We start from the raw sequence: 13,516 nt of genomic DNA, 5'->3' as shown, positions 1-13,516 counted from the left end.
TCCAGAAATGGTTCTCAAAGCTGTGGTGGCCTAAAATAGAATTTTGTAGCACTTCACCTTGACAACCTGTGTGCATTTTTGATATTAGAAGGGGTCTTTGATGCTCAAGGAAGCAGTGCTGATATAATTTAACATGCATCAGGAACCAGGACACCACAACCCGCGGTTGGGGGTATACTATAGAATATTGAAGGGTTCCTGTGTCCCTAGAAACACGGTGGAGGTAGAGTTTAAACTCTATTTTGGTCCAGTACTTTACCTGTACAACCTGAGTATTTTGAGATATTATGAGGGGTTTTTGATGCTCAGGGAAGTTGTGGCAGAGAAATTTAACATGACTCGGGCCTAGGAGTTTATCTGCACAAACCTTGGGATGGGGTGTATTATAGGATATTAGAAGGGTTCTGGTGCCTAGAAACGGGACAGTCGTAGAGTTTAGACCAAGTTCTTTACCTGGACAATCTGTGAGCTGGGGTGTATTTTGGGATAATGGTAGGTTTCCTTGATGCTCATGGAAGTGGTTGCGAGACTGCAGTTTGGCATCTCACCCAGAATAAATCAATTAATTCCTCATCTCGGGAAAGAATATATAAACTCATACTCATAAAACCAACACGAGAATAATTAAAAAAAATGTATAGCCTTTATTTTTTATTCTGTTTTAAGCAAAGGAGTTCTGCCTTAATTAATTTCTTCATGCACGGACAACAGCGGGCAAACCTACTCTAGTATAAATTGTTTCAGATTTAACAAATTTAAATATTTTTTTAGTAGTCGAGACATAGATTCAGATAAAGACGAGGAATTCCAACAATGTAATGTAATTTTAGTGAAAAATAAATAATCAATAATTCATTTTGATAAACGTATTACTTGTCAAGAAACTATGTATATATCTATTTAGCTACAAGTATTTTTGATTTATTCAACTAATTTGCCACCCTTTTAATCTTCTGGAGCACTTATCCACCCTCCCGAAGGACAAATATTTCCCCTTTCAATCCATATCTTCAAATCATCTCCTCCATCTATGTTTTTATAGCCAAAAGCTACAATACATGAATTATCATCATAAAAATTACAATGACTTTCCCCTGGACCAATAACAAAATCATCCACTTTTTCTATATGAGATACTTTATTCATAGAGCATTTCCTGCAGTCTCCCCCGAAGACTTCAACATCTTGATTGAATGCGGCTTCGTTGGTATTGTAGCAGTTTACACAAGGCTTTAGCAATTCACATTGACTTGGACATGTCTGGAAATATATATCATGGGTCAAGTTTTGAATTACGACTAATTTGTATATTTAGATGAAAAATAGTACATAACATGTAATATGAGTAGAGTTGACATTTTTGTATGGAAAAAAGATTGCGTGGAGAAGTTGGGAGAGATGATAAATATGGGAACTACTGAATTAAGGCCCTTGTAAATATCAGCTGCATATATGATTATAGAATTTAAGGGGGGAGGGGGCATGAAAAACTGCTATAAAGGAGAGAACCATTTACATTTAAATAGCATTAGTGCAGGGAAATATTGTAATTATATTTTAACTCATATACATTTATTATTTAAAGCATTTTTAAAACATTTTTTTAAAATTGGATTAACTATTATTTTACTCTTTATGTAAGGAAAGCTCGCCTTTGAAAATTTTTGGATCCAGAAATTTTGCTCCTGGAAAACTCGTCTTGTGGAAAATTCGCCTTGTCAAAAATTTCTTGTGAGTAAAACAGAAGGGTTTTCATATTTTATTTAATATAAATGATGAAGTTTTAAAAAACATAATATTGAGTATTTTTACATCATTTTACTAATTGCAGGCCCCTTATATTTCTCTTAACGGGTAGGCGAATTTTTTCAAGGCAAGTAATCTTAGGACAAACTTCCCTAATGAAAATTTCCCTTAGGTAAGCTATCTTAAATCGTCTACTCTCTAAACCAATGCTTCTCCGTCTGTGAGTTGCCTAAGGCCTTCTACAAAGTTGTTTGTTTGTTATCAATATGAATACTCTCTAATTACAATAATCAACTAAACTAAAATGTATTATGTAAAATTTCTGATTGCCCATGATTAATCGAAAGACAAGTATTAGGAAAAGAAAATGTAGAAATATATTTTTAAGTATGGATTTACTTTCATAGTGTAATGTGTCATTTGCAACGAAATTACGTCAACCGAAGCAATGGAACCCCACAAAATAAAAAGCCGTTTAGATGCATAACATTTTAAAGATGGTGGGCAAGGATGATCAGTATTTAAAAATTAAAAACTGATGCTGTGAAAAAAATACATAAGTTTCATTTTGGCGGCAAGTGCAATCAGCAAAATATGACAGCCATTATCTCCAAAAATACAGTGAAAGAGATCAAACCAACTAATTTTATCCTTGGAGTCACTGCAAATGTTATCAATGGGTTACAGTACGAGAAAGGTTGGGAGCTGCTGTTCTAAACCAATGGGGGATTTTGAATAGGGAGTAGACAGGCTGTCATTATTACCCACGTACCGGAATGGGAAAAAGTCTTCAAACCATGTTCAATCACATTTGTGATTAAGTTTAGCGAGTTAAATTAAAAATCTCTCATTTGGTATATAGAATATAAACATAACAAGAAAGATAATTGACGTTTAAAACTGCGCCGCAAGATCAGGTCCAATATCACAAAGACCCAAAAGGTATGTAAGGTTACTGTATGCTGAGGCATAATTAGTTTATTCATTGAGGACAACCTATAGAGCAATCATGTTGAAGCCCAAGTAGGTAAAGCAGGCATTTGATATGAACCCGGCCATGAAGTTAACCGAGTACACCAATAATAATAAGAAGGAGATGGACCGGTACTACAAAGTTGTAAATATTGTAGTAAAAGCTGGTACAAAGTCACTCAAGAGGATTGAGGGGTTCCTCCTTTCACAACAACAGTAAAAACTCCAATAGAAACGTTGTCAGCAACTTTTGAATGGCGTACAACACAAAAGAATTTGATAATTACAAGTTATAGGGTATACTTTGATGAATTATACTCATTCTTTTTATGAGATATGTAATGAAACTTACAAGGCATGCCTCACAATAGCGACCAGAGTAGCCTTCTTCACATTTACATTCGCCACAAACACAATTTCCATTTCCAGAGCAAATTTCTCCTTCATATTTTCTAAAAGGGTTCATACACGTTGATTGCGAAGCTTTGCACTCGCATGCATCATAACCTATCAATAAATCTATGTTGTATCAATTTAACATTTACGAATCTTACAAAGGACTTACCTGGAACTCTCCATTCACGTCGACACTTGCATCGACCACATTCACAGACTCCATTTCCCGAGCATAAAAGACCATTGTAACGGTCGCAACTAAAATTATCACACTCACAGTATTGCCCATAAACTCTCTGAAGATTTGATTGAATTACGATTTGTTTAAGAATGCGGACTTACCTCATTACGATTCTCTCTGGGTCTACAAAAGCAACTTCCACATTCACAAACTCCACGATTGCTACAAACAGGAGAATTTTCGGATGAACGGCATTGGTCTAGAAGATCCTCCCTTTCATAATCCCTACATACAGTCTCGCAATGTTCTCCATGGCCCATGACAAGATTACATTGGCAATCTCCACAAATTAAATCACCATTGAAGTGACAATGTTCAGCACTTTCAACATAACTCTACATAATTTATAATTTAAATAAATATAAATTTAATCTTATAAGAAAATCGCAATATAACTGAATGTCCCGGATTTTCGCAGTCACATTCACAAACCAATTCCACAGCAATTAACCAGGACTCCTGTATCCCCTTAGAGGTGATTTGAATAACATGATTCCTAGCCCATAAATCTTTGGGGCATGACGGAGCAATAATTTCCACTATACAAAATCATTTGATTAAAAGTAATTGATTCTATATTGTAGTGAAATGGAACTAAAGAAAAGTTACCTGTCAAGTTAGAAGCAGAGGAATACGATATACTAAATAAATCCGTTGAATTGTCACTAAATTCTGTTGATGATATTATATCCTAACAATATAAATACATTCAAAATGAAAAACATTTGTATATTTGAAGTGATAAATTCATACGTGGATTTGTTCAAATACAAAGGCAGCAGCCTTTGAAGGTGCTTCCTCCAGAAGGACAACCTTACTTCCATTAAACACGTCTTTTAGAGAATTGTAAAAGTCTATTTGGTCTGAGCTGACTTGAAACAAAAGTTGAATGGATCTATTATAAGCTTCGTAGTTCACATGGCCAATCGATGGATAATCCTGCTTTGTCGAGCTTGTATATTCTCCCTGAAATTGAGGAAGTCATTTAAATAAACAATTGTTTTGTAAACTGTAAATTTGTATAAAATAAACGAAATTAATAATAGTTATTAATAAACAAGGCATGTTATTAACTTGAGAATTTAAGTGACACTTTCCATCATTGGGCCCTACAATCCCACCCAATTTCCCATCTCCAGCAATATGAAACCCTGCATCTGTGATAATGATTAATAGTTTTATTGAATTTTTTCTCCATCCTATTTCCTCAGTACAAACCAGAGCTTGCATGATTCCGTCCAAAGTTGCTTCAGGGTAGTCAATATTACCAATCAAGGGTGAATCTGTGATCAAATCCTGGAAGTAAAGACGTACGTAGACATTTATTTATATCTTAAATAAAAGTATATACTCTCAAAACAGAAATGTTTGTTGAAAGACTAAGATGATTTTTAAATCCAAAGGAAGCCTCACAACCAGCACAAGGTTTATTTAGCCTAAAATATATATTTTCAGAAGATAAATGTACTTTTGCTCATAAATCCATTCGTTTACTTGGATGGAATGGTGGATATATATGGAGACAGAGGCTTTTCTCCAAATTCTCCAAAGCCAAAGTGACAATTTGTAGTTAAATTACCAAGAGTCGAATTTAGAATCCCTATTTGCTCACTGATACTCTGTTTATACTTCTCCATGGACTTTGTTGCATCAATAAGGAAGTAAATATCTAGGGGAGGATCCGTCCAGTTTCGAGGATTGAGTTGTAGCTCATATGTATCATCTTAAGGGATGGAAATATGAATTTCTTAGTACTGTGTACAAATTAGACTTCTTCACAAATGAAGACTTACTCATTCTCAATTTTATATATTGAATGCTTGATGAAATTGCGTCTTCATTTGAGACATTCGCTCGCACAACTTCTTTGTTCCTTGGATTGAAAAGAAATTCATCTTGACAGGAATTGTGGTGCTCAAAAAAATCACATCTAGAAAGCTTTGAAAAGTTTCTTTGAGGAGCAGTATAGTCCTAAAATTATAATTATTTAATGATTTATATATAATGGGGTGTGTGTCAACACAAACACAGTCTTGAACAAAGGTTACGGAAAGAATACATTTCCTAATTTATTGTTCTACTTTCTCAATATCAACAACATATTATTTAATTGGTTATTTTTGGTCAATTATGACCTTCATATTATAATATTTGTGGATAAAGATACCTAAGACAGGGGCGTCCGCAGAATGGGAATGATTTTTTTTTATTGGGAGGGGGGAGGGGTTAATTTTTTTCAAAAATAAATATTACCAAAATATGAATTTTTTGAAAAAAAATTTCAAAATCCGTAGCTATTTACAAAAAATTGAATTTTTTGGAAAAAAATTAAAAAACCATAGTTATTTATATAAATTAAACATTTTAAAATCTATATCTATTCACAGAAACTTAAAATTTTTGAAAAAAATTTCATATATTAATTTTTTTGAAATTGTTTTTTAAAATCCTTAGCTATTTACAACAAATTAATCTTTTTGGAAAAAATTTAAAAATCTATAACTAGACACAGAAACTTAAATTTTTGAAAAAAAAATTAAAAAACCCGTACCTATTCATATAAATTAATTTTTTTTTTTTTAAATTTAAAAATACATAGCTATACACAGGAAATTAACTTTTTTGGAAAAAAAATTAAAAAACCATAGTTATTTATATAAATTAAACATTTTAAAATCTATATCTATTCACAGAAACTTAAAATTTTTGAAAAAAATTTCATATATTAATTTTTTTGAAATTGTTTTTTAAAATCCTTAGCTATTTACAACAAATTAATCTTTTTGGAAAAAATTTAAAAATCTATAACTAGACACAGAAACTTAAATTTTTGAAAAAAAATTAAAAAAACCGTAGCTATTCATATAAATTAATATTTTTTTTTAAATTTAAAAATACATAGCTATACACAGGAAATTAACTTTTTTGGAAAAAAAGTTAAAAACCATAGTTATTTATATAAATTAAACTTTTTAAAATCTATATTTATTCACAGAAACTTAAATTTTTGGAAACCAATTTCATATATTAATTTTTTTGAAATTATTTTTTAAAAATTAACAACAAATTAATCTTTTAGCTATTTAAGAAACAAATTTTTAATCTTTTTGGAAAAAATTTTTTTTTTAAAAATCTATAACTATTCACAGAAACTAAAAAAAAAACCGTAAATTTTTAAAATTTTTTTTTTTAAAAAAAAAAAATTAAAAATTAATTAACAATTTTTTTGTTAAGAAAATTTGAAAAACTAAATTGAATTTTGAATACTAAATTTTTAGAAAAAAATAATTAGTAAACAATTATTTTTGTTAAGAAAATTTGAAAAACTAAATTAAATTTTGAATACTTGTATTTAATTTTTTAGTAAAAAGCATAAATTCCTTAATTTGGAGAGGGGGCTATAACCCCTCCAGCCATCTCCCTACGGGCGATCCTGTAAGAATATTATTTATATCCTTAAGACCTTCATTTGATGCTTGTTATTCAATTTAATTCCTAAATACCCTTTCAAATATAATCAGTTAGATGTTTTTTCAGTAACCAATCGATAATTTTGTCTATCTTTAAGTGCAATTTTCTGAGCTCCAAATGATTTATAAAAATAATTTACCGTATAGATTAATAATGGTATTCAAATTACAAATATAATCCAGTTTCACTTTTGGGAAAAATCGTCTGAGCTTTCATTTGTGTTGACAGTCTACATATTGTAATAGTCTTTACTTACTGGTTGCAAGCACCAAGCACATTCTGGTGTTTGAATACATTCTTTACATGTTTTCTTATTGACGCAAGGATTGTTTATCAAGGACAAAGACACTCCACTATGAGTTTGAATCACCAAGACAGTTGCAATAAAAACGAAATATTCCCTTACCATAATTCATTCAATTCCTGTTTGCTGTAGTAATCATTTGAGAAGTGTTTTTGGAATTGAAAGAAGTTAAGAGCAAAGTACACACTTCCCAGATGCAATACCGAGTGGTCATTAAAATCTGAACCCTTGGAATTTTAAAATTCAACAAAAAAGAATGCAAAATAACTCATTTCAAAAGAGTCTTGCAACGGAGGAGGGTTCTTTCATTACTAATGTCAAAAGTGGCCTCTCCGCCCTTACAAGGCTCTTTCCCCCCTACTTTTTTGTATAGATCTCTGGACAGTCTGGTTCGAAACACCAGGATCTCTTGGATGAGCCCAAACGGACTTGAGGGGATTGGCCTTCGCTATTTTCTTTAAATCCTGCGGATCCAGTTTGGCCTTTTTGAGAGAGCCTTTCTTCCCCTTCAATATTTCGGACTTGCTGACGGCGACGACAGTATTCCTGGAGACTCCCACCCTCAAGGAGTATGCGAATGGAAAGGCGAATGGAAATGGAAGAGCTCAGATTTGTTTTGTTTTGTGACTAATTGTTTATGCTTTAATATATCTAAATATAAATTAATTTTAATCCCTCAGCCTTCATTAATTATTGAATTAGCAAGTGTTCAGATTTCAATGTACCACCCGGTACATATGTTACTTCGTATAACAAAATAGATGTACAATATTGTACATACTTAATTTTCGGCTCCACATTATTTATAAAAGGAATTATCTTGAGGATATTATCTTAAAGACCGAGTGGGGAAGACAATTGTTGTTGTATTTTTTTTTGGTCTGGGAGCTACATTTAGTTAATCTAAACCAAAGGTTTCTTATTGGGGATGGTCATGAATTTCAAAACACTTGGATATCCAATAACTACGCAACATTTCATTTAGATACTATCAACAAACTTCGTTTGCTACATCGCTATTTTACTCGTATAAAAATTTACTCTATATTTTGATGTCAGCTGTCAATGTTTTTGCTTCTTTTTGCCTAAACAGTGTTATGAAAGTTGATTGGTTGAATTTGAATTAGCTCTAGTTATGTTTTGAACAATTTTCTGCGATGATTGAATACAAATTCCATGGTTGGGAAAAAATGGCCCAGAATGTGCTAAAATACCAAGATATTTTGCATATTTTTTCTATTTCTTTTCGAAAGAAAGGCTGCACTTAGGGTTACCAAAAACCGGAATCGTCCTGTATTTAGAAAAAAAAAAAAGAAGACGATTCTGTATATATAAATTCACTATCGAATAAACTAATTATGCAGGATTTTATTACGATACTCATTTAAAAAAATTGTGTATAAATATTATTACAATGATATTCTGGGAGTACTTATGACTTTTAATAGTTTTTACTCTTTTCCAGATTTTCGATGATAATTATTCCTTGCAAATCCAAAAGATAGTCCCCATAATCTTTCCAGACGATTCCTCAATTCAAACAAATGCCAAATCGACAGAAATAGACTGATCCGTCTGATATTTGGGGTGTGCTCTTCCAACAGATGCTACTAACTAAACATAGCTCCGATACGCGCCAGCAGTGCCATCTCTCGGACTTTGCACGGACTTTTCAAACTACCCTCGTATATATAGGCAAAATGTATGTGAAATTTAAACAATGTATTCATCGGAAGTGATGGAGATACAATTAATCCGTTCGTGTTAACGAATATACATCAAACATTAACAGAAAAAGATCCACTAACGAACAACTAATTGCCATTTTTCCCATACAGACATTGTACATAATATATATTTAAATCCATTATAGTATATCCTATCACCATGCATATAATCAAAACGTTTTTATTTCTTTAACCAGACTATTATTATAATTATAGACTCGAATATCCTATATAGTTATATCGTTAATAACTTGATTGATATATTTATATAGAAAGTTGTAGTGCAGGACTTGTTCACTCACTCTTTCCATGCCATAAGAAACGTATAATTAGAGAATGTATGCGTATGTTCATATATATATATGAACATGTCAATTAAACTAAAATTGTTTCACACGAAATTATAAACCCCAATGTGAATGAAATCAGAAACAGCCTTTGCGTGAATAATTCACAAAATAAAAATAATACGGAAACTAGTGTTGAGACTCGGCCCAAGACCGAATTTTGCCCGGATCAATGTTAAGGTATTTTATAGACCGATTTGGACCGATATTTCGCTCTCCAGACCGTAGATCTAAGTTAAATTGTTTTCAAATATGTTTTCAGTCAAAATCTGTGGATCTATTTTATTCACATTCCTGATGTATAAATTGTACAAATATGATTTATGTAACACATTTAATGTCATAAGACGTTATTATGCGTCAATGTTCATCATTTTGAAACACAGCTCACGGCATCTATGGAATCGTTCTATACTTATTTTTAATTATACCCATCTGGTCTTTTCTTTGGACCAATCTAGGACTCACTTTTGTTTAAGGCCGGTTCATATGGAACATCTTTACCGATTGGCCCGTTAAAATCTTTTAATTTGAAACTTCAACAGGATAAAATGTGTGTTTGAGCTCTCTTAATCATTCCTTAGGGGCAATGATGGCTTCCGGGAGGAGGCAGAAGGCCTGCCGCCCGCTGCAGATGTAATCATCTGTCATGACATCCCCGTGCTGGTAGACAGTGGCTTTGAAGGCCTTGGAGTTTGGATGACGGATTCTAGAGGCATTTCCCTCGACATGTACCCAAAATGTGTAGTCGAATGGTTTGGCATCAGGACTGTAGGGGGCCAAAAGTGTTAAAAAAGAGTTCAAAAGACTCATTCAAAATAGTCTTCCAATGGAGGAGATGGGGTTCTTCCATTGCTGGTGTCAAAAGTGGCCTCTCCACCTTTACAAGGCTCTTTCCACCCACTATTTTGATAGCTCTCTAGACAGTCAGGTGTAAAACCCCGATATATCTTGTATAGGCACTCATGGACTTGATGAAATTGACCTGGGTAGTGTTCTTCCTTTTTGACAGAGCCCTTCTTCCTTTCCAACGTTTCGAACCTGCTGACAGCGTCGAAGGGGATCCTGGAAACGCCCAAATGCTTGGAGTGCGGGAATATAAATTTGTAATTCACGTTCAAGTTTCATTTTCTCGACTTGTACGTAAGCTGGAGAGCTGAGGTTTATTTTGAAACTAATTTCTTATGCTCTAATATATATATAAACATAAGTTAATTTCTATCAATCGACCCTCATTAATTATTAAATTGGTAAGTTTCAGACTTCAATGGACAATCCGTTATATATAAAGTTTAGAACCGTCTCATTGGACACAAGACAACATCAACAATTACTCTATTGAATCGATCTAGACTGAATTATTTTATGAGACGGATCTCATTTAAAGAATCAAATTAGTTAGTTGCATCAAAAATCATAACCATCTCAGACCGGTCTAGGGTTTCAGACCGAACACCAACACTAGTACTAGAGACAGCATACAATTTAATCATTTGTTTCATATTAAACAAATATTGAAGCTTTTAACTACATGTAGAAAATAATTATATTAACTAAGTACAGTACAGACTTAATAAGTAGGTAAGTTCAACATAAAATATCCTACACAGTAAATAATTATAGAAAGGTATCATTTCCCACTCCGGTTGACAAGGTGTTGTTGCAAAAATAAATAAATAATATGAATTTCAGAGTGTATTTTTGTATGTAGACGACTAATAATGGTTAGGATGGTAAAACCTAAGCATTTTTTAGGGTGCAAGTTTTTTTTTATTGAAACTCCAAAGAGTGTTTTTTTTTATCTTCTTAAGCTGTGAAAATTATTATTTATTTCTTGAAAAGAAAACATTTTAATGGAGTTTTTTCATGTATCGTTCAAGGGCATTTTATTGGTCTAAACCAGTGGTTCCCAAAGTTGGGGTCGTAGCACATAACGGTGGGGTCACAAGATCCAAAATGAAACATAGAATAGACTTGTTTGGCTATTTGCACATCCACATTCCACAGCCTAATTTTATTTGTTTGAGACTCTCAAATTGGACTTTAATTACTAAAAAAAAAGAGAATTGATGGTATAAGAAATGATTCCAAGTAGTATATATATATATATTGATTTTATATTGATAATATCTTCGATTATTTTATCGTTGTATTTCTAATTTTTAATTATATTTTTCAATTTATGTAGAATTATAATCATTATTGTTGATCAATATGGTCAAATGACTTAAAATATTTGTCTCTAGGTTGACCTTTATAGGGTTAATATGGACTTTATGTCGTCTATTTGTATAAAATACACTCCAAATTTAATATTCATCTATGACATGTGTAGGAGTTGCACATTGTTTAGCAACATATTTTAAAGGTCGAACTCAAAAAGGTTTGGGAACTACTGGCCTAAACGACCAAGTTTTATAAGAATATAAAACCCCTTTTCATTCTTATAGGACCAAGAAAAAAAAATGAATCAAACCTTACTGTATATCAAAAAGTATATATCTGTCTCTAATGTTGTGCTTCCTTGTGCATAGACCAATAGTCCATTTTTGGATTTCAGTAGAAATCCTATTAGATTATCACCAAGGCTATTCATTTAAATAGTTTTTGATATCTTACACAAGGTTTTTGATAGGTTTTTTTTAAAAATTGAACAACTCTAATGAAAAAGTGTTTTGAAAAACCCCAAAATCCAGCTTCATACAATTAAAATTGGAACGAAACAAATAAAAAAATGGAAAAATTATGACTTACATTTTTTTAACAAGGAAACAATGATTTATTGATTAATTAATGGGAAGGGTGAGTTTAATGCTTTGATACCAATTTGTCAACATTAGAATGATTATTAGTTTAATCTCAAGTCTTCTGTTCAATGATTTGTAATTGATTTGTTTATTTGCACTAGGTATAAAGATGGAAAATCTTTTTCGAATAGCCAATAAAGTAGGATAAGTTACAGGAATTTATCTTTGAAGCCAAAACTGCTGGATCTAATGATCTTAGATACAGCGTATTCAGATCAGCTCTTCTTGTAACATGACATCTTTTTTTTCCATTTCATCGTATGGGTTGATCCTCCATGATGGTATGCCCACAGGAAAAACATCCCCAAACATAACTTTGAAATCTGCATGAAGGGCATTTAAATGTTGAACATGGACCAAAACGTCACTATCCTGCCGGATATTTGTCGATGATAAGTTGGCAAACAGGACAATTTCACTCTTTTCCATTGTCTACTTTATCAAATCAGTTTTACCCAGAAAGGCTGCCACTCAGAACATCTCAAATAAAATAGGTATTTAAATCATTTTATTAAACAGTATTAATATTTATTTATAAATATGCAAAGTATTAATTTATATTAGAAATTTGCATTTGGTGTAATTTAGTGACCTACCTAAATATGTGGAATCTCTAAAAAATTTATTTTGCTGACACAGACCCTTGAAGGCTCTATGATGACTCCTAGTGGTAAATATAGACCACATTGGAAACTAGTGATTTAATGCCTAGTTTTACTATTTATCAGACACTAACACCCTTTAAAAATATGTTATTACGTCGTTATACAATATTATTTCTATAATGTAGACAATAAATTAACTATTACAATGGAAATAGTAAATATTCTTATCGAACTATTCTACTTTTCACATACCTAATCGATCAAAAAATTACAAATCTAGCCATTTTTGGAAAATTTAACTTTGATTTAATTTTAATATCACTATTCATCATTAGCAAAAGTAGTATTCAATGCAGATATAAAGTCTTTTTTATTGTTAAAGCCATTTGACATAATTCAATAAAGATTTATAAATTTTTGGACTATTAGCCAAAAAGATGGCCTCACCTTCAATAATTATGCAATTTCGGACGTCATTGAAAAAGTTATATAGATAGTTTTAGACGTAAAAAGAAATATAATTTCTTAAAAAATGTCATAAAATGAAATATAAACAAAATTTATCGGAAAAAAAAACCATAAAAAGGTTTCGCAAATTTCTTTAAAAAAGTCATCGATAGGATCTTGATATCATGGGGAGAAGCCTTAGTATGAAGAGGGTGGGGATATTAAATCCAGAAAAATTAAGGATAATAAATATAATAATTTATGTCCCAAAATTAATCCAGCAATTCAAAAATTATTTGCCCTTGCATGTAAGGGTTTAAAGTGAAGTAAATCCCTCAAACCAAACAAATCCAGCTTCAACCATATCGTAAACAGTTGATTTGGGTAGTTTCGTAAACTCAATAATGATCTTAGGCGTGAACTTGACACGGGACAATAATGTTGCAAACCGTA

At 31.8% G+C, this 13,516-nt stretch overlaps 1 protein-coding gene across 1 annotated transcript; it reads right to left on the bottom strand.

Annotated features, from left to right (window-relative positions):
• Positions 1–805: 805 nt before the first annotated feature.
• On the bottom strand, positions 806–7,289 carry LOC121129307 (integrin beta-PS). Its single transcript, XM_040725016.2, has 12 exons — positions 7,083–7,289; positions 5,149–5,326; positions 4,850–5,078; positions 4,707–4,791; positions 4,430–4,651; positions 4,109–4,321; positions 3,965–4,046; positions 3,752–3,894; positions 3,457–3,690; positions 3,284–3,410; positions 3,071–3,225; positions 806–1,260 (listed from the first exon to the last, which is right to left on the bottom strand). The coding sequence occupies exons 1-12, from the start codon at positions 7,233–7,235 to the stop codon at positions 946–948; spliced, it is 2,136 nt and encodes a 711-aa protein (XP_040580950.1). The 5' UTR covers positions 7,236–7,289; the 3' UTR covers positions 806–945.
• Positions 7,290–13,516: the final 6,227 nt, after the last annotated feature.

This window comes from Lepeophtheirus salmonis, chromosome 14 (genome assembly GCF_016086655.4).
Source record: "Lepeophtheirus salmonis chromosome 14, UVic_Lsal_1.4, whole genome shotgun sequence".
Classification (NCBI taxonomy): Eukaryota; Metazoa; Arthropoda; class Copepoda; order Siphonostomatoida; family Caligidae; genus Lepeophtheirus; species Lepeophtheirus salmonis.
The sequence above is the reverse complement of the archived record's forward strand: the minus strand, read 5'-3'. Positions and strand labels throughout refer to the sequence as shown.